At 45.8% G+C, this 15,788-nt stretch overlaps 1 protein-coding gene across 1 annotated transcript; it reads left to right on the top strand.

Moving 5' to 3' along the window:
- Positions 1-11,366: 11,366 nt before the first annotated feature.
- On the top strand, positions 11,367-15,084 carry sox4a (SRY-box transcription factor 4a). Its single transcript, XM_005937269.3, has one exon. The coding sequence runs from the start codon at positions 11,834-11,836 to the stop codon at positions 12,947-12,949; it is 1,116 nt and encodes a 371-aa protein (XP_005937331.1). The 5' UTR covers positions 11,367-11,833; the 3' UTR covers positions 12,950-15,084.
- The last annotated feature ends 704 nt before the right edge of the window (positions 15,085-15,788 follow it).

The following is a 15,788-nucleotide window of genomic DNA, read 5'->3' as shown; positions in this document are numbered from 1 at the left end:
CATATATATCAGAAAACTGTTTATTGCACCTGTTCCTGCTGTGTGCCAACAGCCTGCTATGACTGCACATACAGCTCCGCGCCGTTGACTCAGTGTTGTGTAACAAACAGATCGACTCTCTCCCCGCCACTTTGCTTGGGTTGGCAATTATTTGATTTCAGTATCTCACAGACAGCACCGCAGTGGTCAAGTTAATGAGCAAAAATCCACCCCCTCTTAGCGCTTTTAAAGGAAGGAGTTCATAAAAAAAGAAGAAGAAGAAGCCAAACGCTGATCATTTTAACAAGCTGCACGGTGCGTTTAAAAAACTTTTTTCTTTCATACACTGGTGGGGAATTCCTCATGTGGAAGGGTCACATTTGTTTCCATTTTGGCAGTGCATGTGAACCAGCAGTGTATTAAGGAAAGTTCAAGAAGTACATTTGTTTTATAAAAGCCATTTGTTTCAGAATTAATATGATCATTAATTGAATAAAAGAAGAATATACGATCTGTCATTTATTAAAAGGTCGTTAGGTTTGTTCTCCCCGAGTCTGGTTCTGCTGGAGGTTTCTTCCTGAGTTTTTTCTACCCAGTGTCACCAGGTTTGTTGTAGGGTTTTTATCTTATAATATGAAACGCCTTGAAATTCCAAAAGAAGAACTTTAGTCTTCCCTTTCTAGTATGTGTCTAGTTTTTAAGCTTTGACCAGCTGCACTCGCATGGAGTTGCGTTATGCTTGGGGTTGTCAGAGCTTTTATATACGGATCGGGGGCTCTACTTTCAGTTTTAGCCTCATTAAAATCAGTTTCAAGCCAGTGTTTGTGGAGGAACTGTGCTACTACAAGTAGTGGTAAATTTAGTTCACCCTAAGCTTTTAAAGTTTCTTGATTTGTATATTTTTTCAGCCGAGGTTAAGACATTTACCTTACATGCAAAAGATTCCCTGTTTGAGATGAGGGGGAGATACAAACCTAACCTCAGGGGGTCAAAAGCTAATGCACCCCTGGGCCCGACTGTCCCAAGCTAGAAAAACTGGGAGGGTTGTGTCAGGTAGGACACTGAGTGTGAAATCAAACACGCAGACCCATCTGCTGTGGTGATTCCTTGGGAAGTAAGCAAGCAGCTGAAAGTCTTTTAACATGACTAACTGCTATTTTGCTTCACTTTTGCTCGTATCTGATGCTGCTGGCAATAGTTTGGCTATTGCTGATAATTTTTTATGTTTCTATAGACGTAATTAGCAATATGAAAGAAGCCCATTGTGCTTGCAGTGAAGTAGCTTTACAAAGTATGTTACTTAGAACAAGGATGTCAAACTCATTTTACGTTGTGGGCCACATGAAGTCCACTTTCATCCCAAGTGGGCCGGACCAGTGAAAACCCCTCGTCCTGTCAGCGTACAGAACTTTAATTACACGTGTCATGACTGAAATATCGCAATGTAAGAAAAAGAAATTTTTTCTCCAGCGCCCCCCGCGACCCTGAAAAGGAGAAGCGGAAGCGAATGGATGGATGGATGGACAGTAGGCAGTGAAGACTTAAATATATCCTCCCATTAGTTGGTGGAGAACAAAAACAGAGCTAAAAGAGGTTAAACGTATCATAGTATGACTAGAAAGAAAACGAGTTAACATTGATGTATCTCCTGGCTAAACTAACCAGATTGCTAACAAGCTCAAGTAGTTTCCTTGAAAGAAGATAAGTCTGTTTTCTGCTCCCAACACTCGCGTAAGAAAGATACAAGCTCTGAAATGACAGACCAATGTAATTCATTTGTATTTATACTGTTTTTAAAAGCAGCAAAAAGCAAGAGGGCATGAAAACAAATAAACTGCATGCATCCCAAACTTCACTTTAATTTGTGTATATAGGCATCAGCTGTGAAAGCTGATATTGTGACTGCAGCTTAACTTGCACTGAAAAATAGCTTCTAGCTAGAGCACACTTGTGACAGTGGCAGAACCAATACAAAAACGACAGAAATTATAGTCACAGTAGTTCTTTATGTGCGAGTCAGATTTGTAGAAATTACACTGGCTTCAACATACCCACACAGTTATGTGCTCACATTGAAATGGATCTGACAAGAGGCCATCTCTCTAATGCTTATTTTATAGTACTGTTTATACAACCTGCACAAACGTGCTCATGTGCAGGACTCCAAAAACCAAACAGCACTTAGCAGCGACTGTGCATAAGTCAAATGTGGATAGTACAGATAGTAGCGGCGGTAGACACTTTTCATAGTTTTAACACTCTGTTTCTTCTTTTGCTTAATGTTGCAGGCTTATGAACCCACATCAGCACAAGCAAGAGAAGCCCATACACTAGTTGTAGCACATATTTTGGACACTGCCTCCATCTGTCAGCAGACACTTTCCGTAGGGAGACGGGCTATCCGTAGCCGGCTATGGTCTGCCAACAGAGAACCGTCCTCAGCCCATAACGGTCCCCTTCACCCCATCATGGCGGTAGCGCTGCTCAAGATGTGACTAACCCTCTGATGCTAATCAATGCAATACACCCCGGGCATTGCCAGGGACTGACCCGTGTGTGTGGCTGTGTGACACGCACACAAACACAAGCACACACCTCCTCAGACAGCGGACCGATTACGCATCACAACACAGCTGATTTGCCCCGTGGCTTGACACTCGCTGTCCACTTCGATCACGTTACCCTTCCCAGCAAGCCCAGCGCCGTGTGTTTGCCTGTGCCCGAGTGCTTACATGCACTGGGTTCATCTGGATATTGCTGTTATTCCACAGCGCTTTCAGCAATGTAATTTGTCACTACTTGTAAAGTGTTAAGAAGAGGGAAAAAAGCTGAAGGCAACAGGATGGAAGAAAAAGTGTGTCGTGGATTTCGGTCTAGTAGCTCTGTATTTTTATTTTTTTTCTAAGAAGGGGTCATGCTGGGTGATACTTGGAAAACTGTATGAGGGCTTTGACAGAGCAGTCTTAGCCTTAAATATATCTGTGCTCAGAAATAGTACTCCGCCCGAGGCTTTGAGCCATTCCAATGATATACCGTGGCTCACAAGCCAAATAAAGCCTGTGCAAACAGCCTCGAATTTCCCAACAAACACTTTACTGGAGCTTTGCATTTGAACCCCCTCTCCCCGAAATTGAGCTGGCCTCATCCCAGCAACTCTTAACTCTCTCTGCTAAGGAAAAAAACGCTCTCTTGTTCGCCTGTAAACTCCCTATTAAAAAGATCTGCGGGCCAGACCGCACTCCTCCACCGTTGTCAGATGGCCGCTGTTTGCAGTGGCAGAGGCACAGCATGAAAGGGTCTCGGGGTTTAAGGCAGCTACTAGTTTGGATGTCAGCGGAGAAGTGCCTTAAGACAAAAGACTGCTGGGGCATAGGCAGACTTAAAAGCTGATGTGAAACACAACCTGTTGTTAAATATTATAAAATTGTAAGTTTTACTGTTGGAGAAATATGGATGCAGGCAGGGTAGGGATGTATGGGCAGATGTAAGATATACACCAGATGGAACCAGACACACATACACACTCATTCTGAGTCTGTACTATTTTGGGAGATGGGGGAAGAAAATGGTCTAACTTGGCAAGTGTAAATATGTGTACTAGTGTAAGCAGTGGGTCTCTGGCAGGTCTCTGTGCATATGGGGGAAGTATAGGGTCTGGCACATGTTTAGTGTGGTGTCCCATTTTTTTTTTGTGCATCTGGACTTGATAACTTTCCTCTTTAGCAGTAGCGAGAGAGAAAGAGAGAGAGAGAGAGAGAGAGAGAGAGAGAGAGACCTACGCAGTGACATCTCTATCTGTCTTGATCTGGACTGACTTTGAAACTTGGTCACAGCGGAGTAGTTTCTATATAATCAGGAAGGAGAGAGTGCGCGCCACGTGAAATGAGAAACACACTCCTTTCCATCCTCCATAGAAACATCCAAATACACACGTGTCTCAGTATGGACCGGTGTTGTTTTTAAAGCTGCTGTTGGTTTTTGTGATTTAAGTGGATGGTTTACATTTTGTGTAAATCTTTTAAGCCACATGGTGAGAAACTTCACCATTGTTTATTTTTGAAAGGACCGAGGTTACATGCTGCCATTTAGGGGTTCAAGCAGGTCGTTAATTTTTAAAATAAAATATTGCCAACTAGACCGTAATAAATCTCGAATACCCCAGATACAGCTTTGGTATCAGCATATCATTGGAACGTTAGCTCTAGTGTTTTTAACTGTATCGGCAAAGGCAGCTAGCTTTTTTTTAAAGTGCTTAAATGTTTTTCTAAGAAAAGAAAAGTTTGTACTATTCTGAATATGTTTAAGACTTCATAAGGTTCATAATGGTTTTGGGAATAATGACTGGGATCGCATTGGGAATTATTCACTAAGGAAAACATTCAAGACACTTACCAATTTTCTAATTTTTCAAATGCTGTGGGGACTTTAAGAGAGCTGTGCATGAATGAAAGGCTGCAAACCTCAATGAACAGAAGCAATGGTGTAAAGAAGAGTGGGCCAAAGTCCCTCTACTATATTTAAAGATTGCTAAGGTTACACAGAAAACAATTAGTTTAAGTTATTGTCGGTAAAGGTGGTTTTACAAGCCACTGAATTGTCGGGTGTACACCGTGGGGTGTGTAAATAATGACACAGTGCAATGTGTCGTATTTACACTATTTTAAGATCTTTTAAAGACTCAATCATTTTTATGATGTAAAAACTCGATAGAGGGTGAACTTTTTATTTATTTGTACCATGACCTAAATGCACAAATGAACAACTGGCTAATGCGTCAGAGCTAACAGGCTATCTCTTTGTGCTCCGGGATTCTCTCCTTTCCTTCATTGGGGTGAATTACACCAAAGTCAAACTCCAAAAGCAAAGCCTGCAGACATTTGGCGTGCATGCTATCAGATCCACTGAATGTGACAACTGAAGTAGAAGGATTCAATTTTTAATCTAAAATTTCACTCTTAATTTCAAATGTTAGTGTGACTGAAGCCTAACAACATCAGACAGTACAACTTGAAAGAAGCAGATTAATATGGGGAGCATGCTTATTTGTTTTCATGGTGAGAGTCAGATGAGGACATCGATAGCAAGCTTGTGTCTGGGTACTATAACATTGCCGGGGGCAGTTAGCGTAGCCTAGCATTACAAGTCGAAGCAGGGGGAACTAGCTTGTTTGGCTATGTCAAGTTTTAGAAAGTGAAGGTTACATTTCTGTTTAGCAGAAAAATTGCATTTTAGTTCACATTACAGCAGGAAATACAGCTGTTTAGCTAACCAGTTTGGGTCATTTATGTGAACAATCCCATTTTAGTGAGACCTTAAAGGTATACGGTGGATTTTTTTCCTCCAGTGTTTTGTTTGATTGCCTCTGATCTCTTCAATCTGAGCGAACCAGTCTTTCTGATATGTCCACAGCCACGACACCGAGGTTAGTCCTTAATAGATTAAGTTTGCCGACTGACAGACCACAATAAATCACAAAAGCTTTACAGAAGAAAACTAAACTAACCCTTCAAATGCCTGGTCCAGCTTCCATTTTCAAGGCGCTGACCTAAACAGAAAAACACAGAGCCAGCCGAATTTCACTGTACAATTTGATACATCGTTTTTTTTCTTCTGTAACTCCCCGGGGCCTAAGGATGTTCTCCCCAGGATAAAGACATTGTTAGTGTGACTGAGGTATGTGGCTTTAGAGACCGGCTGCTAACGTTAGCCAGATATATTTGCTTCACTATTGGTATTGATCCAAGTTGTCGATTCTTGCTCTGGGGAGCAATTATTACACACAGCAAGTCAGGACAGTCAGTGCAAGAATGGATGCAGTCGGTCCACCCATGGAAGAAAATGCACCTCACTGCACACACACACACAAACACACACACACGTCTACACCTGTTTGAAGAGTGAACACAACGAGCTTGTGCTCCGACGAAAAAAAGAAGAAGAAAAAGAAAAATTAAAACTAGCAGTGAGCTGAGTGAAGCTGATATAGCCTCAACAACCGAGCGAGAGATGCAACAAAAACCTCTCCTCGACACCCCTCCCCCACTCTACACACACACACACACACACACACACACACACACACACACACACACACCTCCTCTTCTCCTCCTCCACCTCCTTTACTCTCTGCAGCTGAGAGGCAAAGCAGACAGATAAGCAGGCAGCCAGAGACGGACTAATCCTCCCACAGTGAGAGACGTTCCGGATAGTATATGATGGGAATCAAGCTAAACTGACAGTGAGAGAGAGGGAAGCTACATGGGGAGATATGAGAGGCAAAAAAAGGCTAAAAGTGAGGTGAGGATACAGATTAGCAAAAGGTGAGGATGAAAAAAAAAGGAGAGGATTTTTAAAACGTTCTTAGTGTGAAGCGAGGGCTGAGAGTTCGATTGGATCCACAAGTTTTTTTTCCCTTCTCTCTCTCTCCTCCCCCTCCTCCTTGCATCGTGCCACCGTCTCGCACTGTTTTTGATAAACGTTGCTATTCTGCAACCATTTGCTTGCTTATTCGTCTCTCAATCATTCTTGCCGATTCTCTCTCTCTCTCTCTGTCTGCACCCCCCCTCCCCTCCCTAACCTCCCACAGCATCCCTCTCTCTTTCTCCCTCCCGCTCGCTCTCACTCTCCCTCTCTTTCCCAGTCTGACTGAGGCTGATGTAGGTCAGTGCGTCTGGAGCCTGTCTGGAGCTGCTGGAGAGCCTGAGAGCTCCACGCTTGGTCCTCGACGACCCTCGCAGCGGAGGGCTGCCTCTGTGCCCGAGCTGAAGATGGACGCCGTTCCCTGGGCTGTGTTAGGACAGGACCAGCTCGCCTGACCTGACTCGCCTGGAGGAGGAGGAGGAGGGAAGAGGAGGAGGAGGGAGGGAGAGCAGGGTGACGCGGGGTGTCTGTGTACTTTGGAAAGCTAAGGCGGTGCATGTTTGCATGTGGGTCGTAGATGCACGCGCACAACAGCAAGGGCGAAAATGCAAGAGATAGTAATCGTTGTCTCTCTTCTCATCGACGCACTTGCAAGAGGGGTAGGGGGGTCATTTTCATGCAGTGCTACCTTCACATCCCCTTTTCCTACAACACACACACACACTGTCTCTTTCTGTAACTTCATCGTGATGCTTTATGTCTTTTTCCTAGACCCAATTCTTTGACGTATGCAGCCGTCGAAGTCTCTCCAAACACCACAGCGACCCAGCAAACTCCAAACTGATGCGCCTCGTACGACAAAAACAAAAACCAAAGAAAAAAAAAAACATTTGAAAGCAACAGCGGTGTTCTTTCTTTCTTCTTTTCCAGTATATCCATTCCTTTGCGGCTCCTTACGGATCCACTCCGACTGATGTCCTTTCCCTAAAATACTGAATACTGAGAGCATCCTTCGACCATCGCGTGCCCCTTTTTTTTTTTAAATAAATGAAAGCCAACGAGTGCAAGGACGACGATGACGACTTTTGCAAGAGAGCGAAAAAATCCTCCACCGACTTCACCGTCTCCTGATTCTGCTCACCTTTCCCTTTGTCCCCCCACTTCTTCCTCAATCTCCGCTCTCATTCTCTGCTCCTTCCCACTCCTCTGGCTTTTAGACAATGCCCCCCCCCCTTAAAAAAAAATCGTTGTATCAGAGTGTCTGAGTGCAGCTGTGAGAGTGGCAGTGTTGTATAGTGTCTGAGTCTGTGCTCTCGATTTGACTCTGAAGCACATCTGGTTCCTGCAGCGGCACATCGGTGAGTTTGTTGTTGTGTGTTTACGCATCTGTGTTCGTGTGTCTGTATCGGCGTGACACAGCGAACCGTCTCGCCCGCCTTCTTGCTACCCAGAGCGAAGGACGTTTGGAATTCCTGGGGCGTGGCGTCGCCGGCCTGACCACACCTCGGGTGTTTCCCTTCGTCTGATGCCCGTTACCTTCTCTCCACCTAAACTCGTCCGAATCCTTCGGATTATAATGGAGAGGGCAGAGAGTGAACAACAGATTTTCATTTCACTGTCTCGCCTCCTGCTTTGCATTGCCGCTTTCTGGCTCACTCATATTGCCCCGACCAAGGATGCAACTCTACGGTTTTTAAATGTAACGGCAAAAAAGGACAGAGGCTTCAAAGAAGCACAAAACAAAGAGTTTTTTCCCCCCATAAAGAAGGAAGTAGATGGACAAAAATAGCTATTTTGTGTACAAAACATCGTAAACGCCTGCAATGTGTAACAGAACATCACGCAGCAGTGCTATGAATTAAGGCCCGAAACTCATCAAACAGACCTGTGAGGCGGTCCCTGATCTTTAGCCTGTTTGAACATGTGAGAATATGTTGGACAAAGGCGGGAGAGAAAACAAGCTGCCGTCAGTGCTGCTTATCAGAGTTGAAGATGAAATGCAGAGGGGCAAGTGGAATAAGTAGGCACTGTATGTTCCACGGTAACTTAAAAACAACTGACTTTGTTGGTGCTGTTGTGTAAGGGCTTACTTCAGTAGGTGGGTGATATGGTGAGATGGCCACCTGCACTGTCTGCCACATCCACACAAAACACAGAGGAGACAAACCAACTGTGGATGAGTCAGAGAGAGAGAGAGAGAGTGTATGCAAATCTGTGCTTACTCTTCAGTTTTTCTGTTTAACTGCAGGGTGGAGGGGACTTCCCACTGGTTCTCAAACATTCAATCCCTGGAAAAGCTCCAATTCAGTTAGAGCAGGACACACATACACGCACACATGCCTGCTTGCGTACACACACACACATACACACACACAAAGACCTCATTGTGTTTGACCCCGGATGACGAGCAGGCAGGTCAAAGTGGTGGGTCTTTGAGAGGCGGTTGAAAAAGGCAAGTGCATGGTAATGAGTAGCTCTGCTAGAGATAAACACCCTCACATGCTTTCCCTTCCGCGCGGCCAATGGCGTGCACTTATACTGTGACTTTTAAAGCTTAATGTATCCTTTACACACACACACGCGCGCACACGTGCCAATGCTCATGGCACCCCCCATGACACGTTGGACATGACATGGACGAGCCACGGATCGAGGCGCTCTCCTCGTCCCAGCTGCCTTTCAGCTTCTTAAGCCCCGCCCCCTTTTTACAACACACTGTGATGACTGTGTGCCCCCCACCACCCTCTCCTGCTGGGTCATGAAGGTCTCAGCAACAATAAACTCCCAGCGAAGTCATGTGATGCACACTCATTAAACCTACAGTTTACTCCAGGGTTCTTCTAACATACTGGGTTATTGTTTATGTTCTACCTTTAAAAACAACAACAACAAAAACATGCATATTGAGCACTTTGTCTCTCACATTTGTTTTTCCAGCAGCTGTACACCCTGAGATCATTTCAGGGACACATTCATGAGTTTTCCAAGGATGGCAAAATGGAAATGCACAAAACTATTTATTTCCCTTCGTTTAATGCACAAAAAAAAGCCCTGACCCCCCCCCAGGTCAACATCCTCCAAAAACCCACACCGGTGTAACTCCAGCTCTACACCCTCCTGCAGCACTCTCTCATAACAACACCCTCCTTTTTTTAGGTGTCAGCAGAGGTGGGACTGAGCGCCGGTGTGTTTGGGGTAAACACACGACTCCGGCAGCTCCAAAGATGACTGAGCTGTGGGGCAGGGTGGCGTGATAAAGACCTGGCAGGGATCACTGCGGTGCATCTGCCGGCAACACGGTGGAAAGCTACCTGACAGTTGCTTCTCACACATCAGATAAGATTACAGGTAGACCTGCTCCACCTGTTTAAACAAACCCATGTGCACGCGTGCCGCTGTGTGTGTGTGTGTGTGTGTGTGTGTGTGTGTGTGTGTGTGTGTGTGTGTGTGTGTGTGTGTGTGTGTGTGTGTGTGTGTAGCCCGGGAAAAAGAGATAGAGATAACAGACTAATCCAGTGGCAGGTGCATGCTTGTAATTGGGACGGCTAAAGATATAGACTGATGAAGGAGCTCATTATTATTTATGTGTTTGATTTATGTAAGCACAGAGGGTGTGTGTGTGTGTGTGTGGTGGGGGTGAGCTGTTTGTGTGCATTTTTAAAGAGTGTGTGACTTCTTTTGAGCTTCTCCTTGTGAATTAAGCACAACGCAGATGTTATGTCAGAGATTTGAAGACCAGATCAGACAGAAATAAATAGAAATTAAACATCAGTTCTAGTTATCAATCAGCGACTAAAGGTCAGACGTCACCCCTGCTTTACTCGTCGGACGACGCTCACGTCAGTCAGCTGCAACAGCAAAAAAAAAAAAGAAAAGAAAGGAGGCCTTTGCCAACCAGCCGATGACATCACCTGCATGATTTAATGATGGCAGCTCAAAGCGGGCGATTACAGCATGGAGATACATCCTGCCATACACGGCAACACACAACCACATACATACACACACACACCATACAGCGTGGCTCCTTTTGGCTCTAGCCTGACATCTAGCGACACAAGCTGTAATGTGATATTTACATGACACTGACATGTTAACATAATGGGTCTGAGGAGGAGGTGGTGGAGGAAGAGGAGGCACTGTGGAGTGTGGAGCTGCTGGGTGTTCAGTGGGGACTCTTGTTTCTCACTTTAATAATTGTAAGTACAGGTTGTTGTTGGCTTTCATGGTACCCGCAGCCCCCCCCCCCCCCCCCCCCCGCCACTACTGCTTGCCCGCTCGCTTCAACGGAGGTTAAAAGCTCTAGCGCTACTAATTGTGCACTTATGTGAGTCATCTTACCTGAGTCTCTTTTTAAATCTGCCGGCTGTGATGTCATGGCGTGTTGTAAGGAGTCGCAAATAGCAGGTTTGGGGCGAGATTGTTTTTGGGTGGGTATTTTCTCAGCATTTCCTTGCTTTACCCCTCCAACCGACAAACACTCAGACACATTACACAGGATCTATATTTAGTCACTACCCAACCACATGAAGCTAATTTGGATCTAAGTATATCCCTCACAGCCAGGAAACGGATACACACACACACAACACACACACACACAGACACAACAACAACAGAAGCATTTATTATATATAGTGTGTGTGTATATATATTCTATATATATATATGTGTGTGTGGTGTGTGTATTTTAAGTGTGATTTATATATATTATATATATAAATAATATATATATATATATATATAGAATAATAAATAAATAAATAATTAAATGTAATAATTATATATTCTATATTCTATATGGACACACACACCACAAGTTTGCCTTCCTTCAGTGGAGTCTGACAGGAATGAGGTCAGGCACACGGATCCTCATTGCACATTATTATTATTATTATTATTACCAGTTTTTTTTTCTTTTTTATTCAGCCAATGGCAAGAGGAGGTGGGAGTGGTCCGACTCAAAAATCGGGATGGCGACAGACGCTGATTGGCGCTCACGTCTCGCGATAAAGCTATAAAAGGGCGAGGTTCTCGTTGTTGTGTTTACAGTAATATCAGGGAGCTCGCAGGGAAACAGGGAGACTATGAGAAAGCGCAGCAGCTCCATTCAGCCACATGGTCTCTCAGCCGCACGGAAGAGCTGCGCTGCTCACAGCCAGGTTCACGTAAGGGACTCGCACTGCTGCGGCCCACAGCGGCGCGCTTTCAGCCTTGCTCTGCGAGTGTTCAGCCGCACAGGCAGTTGAAAATTAGTTTCCGGATTATTAGTTTAAAAAAAAAACTGTCGCTGAGAAGCGCAGAAGAAGAAAAGTTAAGAAACCCGAGCGTCTCCAAAGCGTGCTGAACTGAAAAGAGAGACAGACTTGGATGGACTTTTTTTGTTTAGAGACCTGCTCACAGCAGTGCTCCGACTCCAACAAGAAGTGAGGAATACGTTTTTGAAAAACTTTGTGAAAGCACTGAGCGGTGTTTTCAGACACTTTGGAGAGAGATGGTGCAGCACATAAGCCAGACAGAGAGCGCCCACGCTCATTCCCCCGGCGGGGACTCCACGGACACGGGAGAGATGGACCTGGAGATGGATGCGTCTCCTACCCCGGGGTCCCCCTCCTCCCGGGAGCGGAGCGACTTGGCGTGGTGCAAAACTCCGACGGGACACATCAAGAGACCCATGAATGCGTTCATGGTGTGGTCCCAGATCGAAAGGAGGAAGATCATGGAGCAGTCGCCGGACATGCACAACGCGGAGATCTCCAAGCGGCTCGGGAAACGCTGGAAGCTGCTGAAAGACACGGACAAGATCCCGTTCATCCGTGAGGCGGAGCGGCTCAGGCTCAAACACATGGCCGACTATCCAGACTACAAGTACCGGCCCAGGAAGAAAGTGAAGTCAGGGAGCGGGGCGAGTAAGCAGGCGGACCGCGGGGAGAAGAGCGGGGAGCGCGGCGCCAAGTCCGGGGTCAAGAGAAGCCCCGCGTCCAAAGGAGTGAGCAGGACGCACAAGCAGGGGGGCGTGAGGAGCGCGGCGGCGCAGGACTACGCCTCTCCCGGTGACCACCAGTCGCTCTTCAAATCCAGGTCAGTGTCCGGGGCCAGGCAGATCCCGGAGAAGCGCAGCGGAGAGGCTCGGCGCGCGCACATGTTCGGAGGGGCTGGCAGCCTGGAGAGCGGGCCTCCGTCCGTGGGAGTCCCGGCCAGTCCCGCCTTGAGCAGCTCGGCAGAGTCCAGCGACCCGCTCAGCCTGTACGAAGAGCAGAGCCCGGCGGCCAGCGAGACCTCGCACACCGCGCGCCTCAGGTACACCCGCCCTTCGTCTCCAACACCGTCGGCCTCTCACTCCTCCTCCTCCGTCTCGTCCTCGTCATCGGATGAAGAGTTCGAAGACGAGCGGCTCGACCTGAACCCGAGCCCCGGCTTTGAGAGCATGTCTCTGGGCGGCATGGGCTTCTCCGACGCGGAGCTGGACCGGGACTTGGACTGGAGCTTCGGGGAGTGCGGGGCGGGCTCCCACTTCGACTTCTCCGACTACTGCACCCCAGAGGTCAGCGAGATGATCTCAGGAGACTGGCTGGAGTCGACCATCTCCAATCTGGTGTTCACCTACTGAAAGGTGGGAGAGCGACGCCCGCCCCACCACCACCCGCCCAGCAACGTTTTGAACTGTTCAAACCCACCCCACCCGACACCTCAGACAGGCGTGTGCGTCCACACCAGAAGATTCCCGCTGTTCTTTCACTAAATGAGGGAGAGTGAAAACGGGAAAGAAAAGGGTAGGCCTGTGTGCGCGTTGAAGCCCAGGCACGCGCTGCTCACAGACTTGTTGGAACTGCGCTCCGTGCGCTTGACGGGAACGCGCAGACCTGTGGGGAGGAGGGGGGTGGGGTGCTTAGTTTGCATTTGGACTCGGAGGAGGAGTGAATGTAAGCAGAGACCAGTGATACAGACTCGAGCTCGACTGTTCAACCCAATCCGCACAGGATGAAGACTGAGACTGAACATTTGAACATTAATGTTATTTTTGAGGTCGGGACACTTACTGGAGAGCTCGTCGTGTTGGGGTTTTTTATTTGTTTGTTTAAAGATAGCCAATTCACATTGACCATCGAGTTGCTATTCAGGTGTAGTTTTTTTTTCCGAACTAGAAATGTTTTTAATATCAGCAAGCATGCCCTCCACGTTGAGGAGGATTTTGTTGTTGTTTTAAATGCGTAAAAAGGAAGAAAAAAAGTTCATTGCTGCGTAATTACGCAATTTGTGTGACCATAGGACTCAATTCACGATCACCAGCTTCTCTTTCAACGGCAGGACTTTAAACATAGACTGACTCCAAACTTCAGAAGCCCCTTTTCTGAACACTTTTTAAAACACTCAGTGCACAATTCAGGACCAATGCTTTTTCCTCTCCCCCTGACGCGCATTCTTTCTGCCTAGTGCTTCAACTTTGTAGTTTCTCTGTGTCAGATGACGTTTTTTTTTATATCGATGTATTTATACCGGCCAAACTTTTTTATACATAGAAGTATTGTTCTCGTACAGGTCTCGTTTGTGTTTGTGCACATAACACCTGTCTGTATCCAGCGCGGAAGGGCTAGAAGTGTATCTTATTTAAAACAAAACAACAAAAAAATGTCCGACTTCTCTCACTTTTATGGAGATTTGAGTGTGTCATGATTTTCTACTTGTATTTTTGTACAAAATCTATAGAGAAAAAAAGGAGGGGGACGTTTTTTTTTCTTCTTCCGGCGAGTGGGTAGCCTACAACATTGTTGTTTGGATCTACATTGGTGTTTTAGTCGTGCAGAGAGAGGGAGGGGTGGGGGGTTTGTTTGGCACAATCTGACCTCACAGTGTTTACAGTATTTACCCACATGCTTCTTAATGGCACAGTGACTCCAGCTTCACCAGCGAAGTAAACAAAGCGCCACTGAGGCTCCCAGCCTGAGTGGTGACTGTGTTTCCAGTACAACACAGACCTAAAATAAAGTTTAGGCACGAAAGATCCCAGAGAGTCACTGTTTGGATAGAGCTAATACCTCTGTGTGCTTTTTTTTTTTTTTTTTTAAATTATGGAGATAAGTTTTATTTGAACCACTGGATGGAATTTCACACTCATTCCACTTTTTGCCTAGACTTTTTTGGAGGGAGGGGAGATGTATGAAGTGCTTCATCTGTTATTGCGCAAATTGCATTGAAAAAAAAATAGTATTTAACCTTTCTGTACCTGTTGGCTAAGTATAGCAGGCTAATTGTTTTCCTATATTATGGCATGGCAAATAGCATTTGTATTTCAGATTCAGGTATATGTAGCTATAGCTGTTGTGTTTAAGATTTTTAAAGAATAATAACGAAATATTTATGTAAACTGACTGTACTATAAGCAAAGATTGTGTGTTTTTTTTTTTTATGTATGATGATGATGATTGACAGGCACTAGGACAGCCATCTTTGGACATGTTGAAGATGATTGTGGTCCAGGAGTTTATTTCCTTTCTTTTTTATTTTTTCTTTTCATAATTTTCTTTTAAAGCTTTTTTTTTTCTAGCGTCCTTTTTTTTCTTTCATTTGTGCAATATGCTGTGTATGATCATGTTTTGTCCAATCATGCCAATATCTGATGTTTTATGCTCAAAAACCAGCCAATGTTTGGGTCAATCACTGCCTCTCAGACCTCTGTACAGATTGTTGTTTTTTATTTTTTTTATTTTCTTCCAAGAAGGAAATAAAATCAGCTGGAACTGAAAATGTTTCTCGTCTGTGTATATACAAGTTTACTAGATTTTACATAGTTCGTACCTTCCTAGAGGACAAACATAAGCACCGCCGTGTGGTTAGCTGACAGCAGGCTCTCCAAAATCTCCAATCTGGTGTTTACATCCTGTCTGAGTGTGAGCGTGCGTGAACATGTGTGCAGCTCACGGGGCTGTTTGCCGTAGGTAAGTGTGCAGCTGCAGACAGTGAATCAATAGGCACCCAGTGAATCGATAGGAGTGGTCTCCTCCTCTCTCGCTTACTCCATCTCATTCTGCACGTGCAAAAAACGTGGCTGCCATGGAAACACTGTATCCAAGAGAGAGGTTGCAATCCACTGGGGAGCAGTACGGCACTCGCTCGTGTGTGTGTGTGTGTGTGTGTGTGTGTGTGTGTGTGTGTGTGAGATGGATAAGGGGACACAGACTGATCCATCAGAGTGGGGTGGTGGGAGGGGGATAAAGGGGGGTGGCAGACATTTCTGCAAGGCATGACTGGAATAAAGGAGGCATGTGTCTGTGTGTGTGTGCCAAAGGGGGGGAGGGAAGGAGAGGGTAGAGAAGGGGGATGTTTGTCTGTCCTGGTGGATTGTGCAGGAGACTGCTCCCAAATCCAATTAATTCCTTCTGGATGCATTCATTTGTCTCCTACATCTGATGAGAGAGAGAGAGAGAGAGAGAGAGAGAGAGAGAGAGAGA

This window comes from Haplochromis burtoni, unplaced genomic scaffold, assembly GCF_018398535.1.
Source record: "Haplochromis burtoni strain Fernald_Lab_line unplaced genomic scaffold, NCSU_Asbu1 Contig_225, whole genome shotgun sequence".
NCBI classification, from domain to species: domain Eukaryota; kingdom Metazoa; phylum Chordata; class Actinopteri; order Cichliformes; family Cichlidae; genus Haplochromis; species Haplochromis burtoni.
This window is presented reverse-complemented; position numbering and strand designations above follow the sequence as displayed.